This window comes from Triticum urartu, chromosome 7 (assembly GCF_003073215.2).
Source record: "Triticum urartu cultivar G1812 chromosome 7, Tu2.1, whole genome shotgun sequence".
Classification (NCBI taxonomy): domain Eukaryota; kingdom Viridiplantae; phylum Streptophyta; class Magnoliopsida; order Poales; family Poaceae; genus Triticum; species Triticum urartu.
This window is the reverse complement of record NC_053028.1, coordinates 550,447,130-550,453,465: the sequence shown is the minus strand read 5'-3', so window position 1 is coordinate 550,453,465 and position 6,336 is coordinate 550,447,130. Positions and strand designations below refer to the sequence as shown.

Here is a 6,336-nt window from a genome sequence, read left to right as displayed (position 1 = left end):
GGCTCGTCCCCCGCTGGTCTATATTTTTTTAGAAACACCTGTAACTTTATTCATAACCATTGCATATGGGTGAAGCTTCATTAGGGATTGGGGTCAAACTGGGTTGTGGCTTGCCCAAGATGCACTTTTTTCTACTTGTTTTAAGGAGCCCACCCAGCCCACCACCGATAGTCCACCAAGCACAATGCACTACACCGCATGCCCTTTACACGGTCGATCCACTAAGCTACCAAACAAACAAAAAACTAAGGGAGTGTTTGGATTCCGCCTTAACTAGCTCCGCACTTCCGTAGTACCATTGGCATGCCAAAAAATTGGCACGAGAATTAACCGTCATCATCTCGTCAAATCATTGGTGTGAAAAAGAACATGTAGGCTCAACCAATCCTGACACACCAAATAATTGATTCTGATCCAAACACATGCCCAAGCAGCTAGTCATCACTAATATTTTGGTTGGGCAGCACTGAGCTCTAATCAACACACCCTAAGATCCAGGCTTCGGCATGCGCTCCCATGTAGCATTGAGAAATGCTGCAACAACAACAGGTTAGTTGCACATGCATATAGTAGGAAGCAAAGTGGCAAAACAAACTTTTTTTTTACCTTTGTATGAATTCCATCAAACACCTTGTGAGCGAGGAGGAGAAAACCAGCTACCAGGTCGTCGTTGGCCAGATGACAACTAGGACGAGGTGAAAACGGTTGCAGGAGGAACTATATCGACTCTTGGAAGGTGATTGTGTTACTGAAAATCACCGACGTTGCGCCGTCGTGCCGCCCTAAACTCGTCGATGATCCGCTTGATGGGGTGGTCAGGTAGCAAGTAGCGGTACTCCAGCGGTCGCTAGTCTGCCTTGAAAGGACATGGCCGAGCCGCGATAGCCATACGGGCAGCGGCGCTCCGGTGGTTGGCCGTAATCGAAAGGGACGTCGGGTGCGAAACTGAAGGGGCGGCAGGTCCTCAGAAGGCCATCCGAGGTGACGGGGTGGAACAGTGGGGTCGGGGTCAGGCGGCGGAGCAGCAATGGTGGCGTTTTGCGGTAGACAATCACCGTTGCCGGCCGGTGGAGTGGAGGTTCGGCCGCGCACGGGAACAAAACAGATGTGGTCGGGCGAGCGGGGCGATTTTGCGGCACCCGTCCAAGTATTGTATATTTGCAGCACTTGGGGCTACATTTTAGGACTGCCTATTTTTATTTTTTTTTTGCAAAAAATTTATGATAGGGCAACGGTTGGAGGACTTTTTTTTTGCCTCAGGTTTTTTTGAGACATTTTTGCCTCAGGTGCCCTAAAAAGGCCTAGTTTTTTTTTGAGAACTCCTAAAAAGGCCTAGTTAGGGCAGCTAATGTACGAACTCCAGCCTGTTTAACTCGGTCCAGGAAGACCCAATTAAAGCCCAACAAGGGGGTGCCGGCCTTGTCGCCCACCCACCTGACAACTTGGGCTTCCCGATCGGGTCCCTTCGTCCTCCGCTCCCAATCCGAATCCACCAACGCAGAGGAGTGGAGAGAGAAACTCCGGAGAAGAAGCAGGAGCGGGTGCGGCGGCGAGGTCGATGTCGACGACGGCGGGGTACCTGGCGCGGCGCGCGGGGCAGAAGGAGCGGGTGCGGCTGCTCTACCGCCGCGCGCTCAAGGACACCCTCAACTGGGCCGTCCACCGCCACCTCTTCTACCAGGACGTGAGCGCCCCTCTCCCCCCACCCTCCCCCGATCTCCCCGCCCCCTCGCGGATCTGACCCCGTGTTCCTCTCCCGTGCAGGCGTCCGAGCTCAGGGACAAGTTCGAGGCCAACAGAAATGTGGTAAGACTGACGATCCGCGTCTCCCCCCTTCGTCTATTTGTTAACGATTCGCATCTGACGCCGATCCCCGTGGTGTTCTGATGGATTTCCCGTGGGTGTCGCAGGAGAACCTGGACGTGATCGATAGGCTCATCGAGGACGCGGAGGCGCAGCAGAGGAACTTCCAGCACCCGGATCCTTACATTGGTAAGCCATGAAATGATTGCGCCCTTCGTTCGTGCTGCTGGTGCCTCTGTTTGTGGATGCGATACTGTGTGGTAAATCATGTAGCGCGATACTTGCAGTTGTTTCGTTACGCTGTTGAACATTGAGTCACTGATCATTCACTCGGGAATGTTTTTGATCACCTCAGGCCCGATGAATTTGTATAGTTTACTGAAGCACTGAGCTCAAGCCTGCATATTTTAATGATTGATTGTGTGTAGTTAGAGGCGTAGAGCTACTTGGAGACATGTCTTGTCATCACTTTATTCATCACATTATCTTGTTATTTCATTTTGCTGGTTTGTAGAACTACTTATTAGCTTTCAGTAATAGAGGAGTATCCTCCTCTCTAAGAAATAATCCAGGTTAGCTTAAGATACCAATATTTGCTTGAGGCATCAGCTGTGTGTTATTTAGTCACAACCAACTGCTGTAGTGAGTAGTGACATGATCTTCATGTTTTAGTCAGTGCTAACCTTCACTGCAAACATAACATTCTCAGGCCAGAAATGTACAGACTTGTTACATATTCATTTCAGTGTCACGCTATTCTGATTCAGGCCAAACTTTATTTACCATCAGTTTATCCTTGAGAATAGAGGCTGCTTCAGCTTTATGATACACATTCTGTTGTGCAAAATAGCATTTTCTTTTTAGAAATAAAATAAAAAATTGTTGCGCATACTTTTATTTCATAATCGATAGATAATGTACTTAGGCTTTAGATTAAAGTGAAAAAATGTCACATTTTCAGATAGGTTATTGTCGGTACTATAGCGTCTTAAGATCATACTACCTGTAACAAACTGCTCATGTGCATCTTGGGTATGCTTTCCTTTGATGCAATTGCTTTCTTACCCTATGTTACCTGTTTAACAAATTTGATTTTGCGGTTTTGGTATGCTGTGATTCTTCTGATCGATGAGGTTATGCAATGTATCTATCTCTGCAGTTCCATGGGCTCCTGGTGGCACTAAATTCACAAGGAACCCTCCTCCACCTGAAGGGGTAAGAACATATATGAAATTTATTTAACATATCTGAGTTGTTGAGGTACTTCTGTTTATAGTGCTGTGTTTGGAGCTTCTAATTTGAGATATCTTACAAAAATTCTTATGCAGATCTCAGTTCAAATTAGTTGACCAGTTGATTAATTAAATCAGTTATACTTTATGCAGCGTTTGTCTGTCAAAATGCACAACGACTACTTTTTTTACTAAATCTTTTGTTTGTTGCCAGAAATGTGTTCAATAAGCTTAGCTCCTCAACATTTTTTTTGCTGAAGTGTTTAGAGTACTTTAGACCATTTTCTTGGTTAACCAGTCATCTCGTGCATGCTGCTGCTGAAGAGGCAAATTTCATGATATTTATTGTTTGATGTAGTTCCCCTTGAACATGCAATGCCTATGAAACTGTTACACTACTGTTAAAATGGTAATATTGTCTTTGCAGATTGAGATTATCTACAACTATGGCAAAGAAGACCAATGAACAAGAATCATGCATTTGTGAGCAGAGCCTGGCACCGGCGGAGTGCAAAGGACTTACTTTTGCTTTTCCAGATGATAGCATGCAACTGAGCTGCTGTATTGTTAAGAACAAAATAAAATTACTCGCCTCCTTCCATGTGTTTCTTTTATCATGGATGTTGTATGCCAACTATTTTGTGCTCATCAGCTAGTTCATTGTTTACATAAACTGAGCTTTCTTTGTCGAGTAAGTTATGCATGACTAAAATGTTTGAACGCACAACCATTGATATGCTTCTATTCGTTTGGTGGCCTTGTTGGTAGTCCCAAAATGAGGGTGCGGTTACCTAAGAGCATCCCCAACAGGTGATGTATAATAGGGCACTCAAAAGCAGTTTTAGGGGACCAAAACGTGAGTTTTAGGCATTACAAATTGTTCTCCCCCAACATATGATAAAAATTAGGGCATCATTGCTCCAACGGATGATGTAAAATAGGACACTACAATTACATACATATTGAAACAAATAATATCAAATTCATCTCAATTGAACCCAAACAAATAAAACACAAATAGTGCAAACATAATATCAAACTCATCAATCTCCTACATCAAATTATTACATAGTTCATCAATGCATAACATAATATTCAACACAAATTTGTCATCACACATAACAACTAAGTTTGTCACACATGACAACAAAGTTTATCACACGTGACATGGAACACAGAGATAAAGCTACTGCTCTTGTTGCCCATGCCATGTCCAGCACTCAATGAGATATTTTTGAAGATCGTCGTGCTTACAGGTCTTCCCTTCTACAGGACCGCACCGGTTGTCACATGAGTTCATAGAAGGTGTAATCCATATCTTTTCGACATAAGTTGTGATGATGTACCAACCAAGGATCTCTTGATCCCAAAGCCTAGCCGGTCCCGCATAATAGCAAACCGGTCTTGCAAAATTCCAAAAGCCCTCTTCAAATCTTTCCTAGTAGTCGTTTAAGTATTATGGAAGTAGAGTTCTTTTAACCTTGGGGGTTCAAAATTGGCTTCACAAAAGTAGCCCACTTCGGTTATATCTGATCTGCAAGGTAGTGGCACATGTTGTACGTACGTCCATTTGCTTGTAACTCCATCGATGGTGATTCCCCATTGGCTAACTTTGCAAAGAGAGGTGACTGTTGGAGCACATTGTTGTCATTGTAAGATCCAGACATCCCAAAATGTGCATGCCAAATCCATGTCTCGAGAGCGGCCATGCCATGCTGCATGGCGGTTCTACCACTTTCAGTGCATGCAATCAATTGAGCCAAGCATACTTGGAAACCCACATGCTTTGTTCATCTCCAAAAGTCTCGCCGTGTCTTGAGCATTGCATGCTCTCAAATACTCTGGCATGAACACTTTAACTACTTCCATTGCTTCATTGCAGATATGGAGCCCTGCGACGTTTGCCTTCATGGTCACCGCTACACGTGGTCTCATGAGCAAGACCACCCTGCTCTTGTGCGGAACAATATGGTGTTGTGCAGACCTAGCTAGGATTTGATGCAACTGTAGTGCTTACTTCGCTACCTATCTTCCGCGGCCTCGGACCATTGTCCTCTCTTCATTGAATGCGCCGCCGCCAAGCGCTTCCACTTTGAGCGGTTCTGTCCTAAATTAGATGTCTACCTCAACGTGGTTTCTGAGGCGTGGAACTCCGTCCACCTGGACCTTGAACCTTTCCGACGCAACTTTGCGCGTCTCAAGGAGACGACCTAACAACTTCGTAGTTGAACTAAAATGCCGGGAAACATCTCCGTGCAATTGCTTCTTGTGCATGAGCTTCTCACGCGTCTGGATGAGGCTCAAGCTAGCCGACTGCTCTCTGCCTTGGTGTCTTGGCTTCGTCGCAGACTGAAGTGCACCTACCTGGGTTTGCCCTCTCTTGAAAGATCTATCATGCGACAGTGTGCTCATTTTTCCTGGCTGCGCAGAGGCGAGACTAACTCGTCCTTCCTTCGCATTCACGCCTCGCGCCACCAACAGGAGGGTAGGATCTTTATCCTCCAGATGAGTGACCAGCTGATCTCAGATGAGATTGCAATGGAGGAGGCGGCCTTCACCCACTTCTCCCGGATTATTGGCTCCTTGGACGACCGCGAATTCACCCTTGATCTTGAGGCGATCAACCCACATTCTTTTGATCTCTCGAGCCTTGAGCAACCCTTCACCGATGAGGAAATTTGGAATGCTATGAATCAACTCCCCGTTGGCAAAGCGCCAGGACCTGATGGATTCACGACATAATTTATGCGCTCTTCTTGGGAGGTGATCAAGGGAGATACTGTGAGGCTTTCGACAAGATTTGTACGCTCAATGGTTGTGGGTCTATCAAAATGAATGAGCCCCTCCTTACCCTCTCGCCAAAGAAACCTGATGCCTCCTCTCTCTTCTGTTGGCAAAGCTTTTTGCCAAGGTTCTCTTTCTCTCTCTCTTTTCGGATTACTCTGCGTTTGGGCGAGCTTGTGTTTGCTAACCCAAGCGCATTTATCACGGGGCACTGCATCCATGAAAATTTTCTCTTGGTTCAGCAGTCTGCCCGCCACCTGCCCAATCAAAAACTTCCGAGGGTTCTTCTCAAGTTGGGTGCATTCGACTCTGTCTCCTAGTCGTTTCTCCTTCAGACTTTGCGCCACCTGGGTTTTGGTCCATGCCGGAGAGTGTGGATCTCTATCCTTCAATCAACATCTACTCACATCCTCATCAATGGAACTCCAGGCCTTACTGTCAGGAATGCTAAGGGAATGCGGCATGCAGCCTTCTATCCCTGATGCTATTGACTATCGTGATTGATGTGCTCAATTCC

General features: G+C 46.0%; 1 protein-coding gene across 1 annotated transcript; it reads left to right on the top strand.

Annotated features, from left to right (window-relative positions):
• The first annotated feature begins 1,444 nt into the window (after positions 1 to 1,444).
• On the top strand, positions 1,445 to 3,710 carry LOC125522274 (NADH dehydrogenase [ubiquinone] 1 beta subcomplex subunit 9). Its single transcript, XM_048687349.1, has 5 exons — positions 1,445 to 1,684; positions 1,765 to 1,806; positions 1,911 to 1,992; positions 2,963 to 3,018; positions 3,463 to 3,710. The coding sequence occupies exons 1-5, from the start codon at positions 1,559 to 1,561 to the stop codon at positions 3,499 to 3,501; spliced, it is 345 nt and encodes a 114-aa protein (XP_048543306.1). The 5' UTR covers positions 1,445 to 1,558; the 3' UTR covers positions 3,502 to 3,710.
• Positions 3,711 to 6,336: the final 2,626 nt, after the last annotated feature.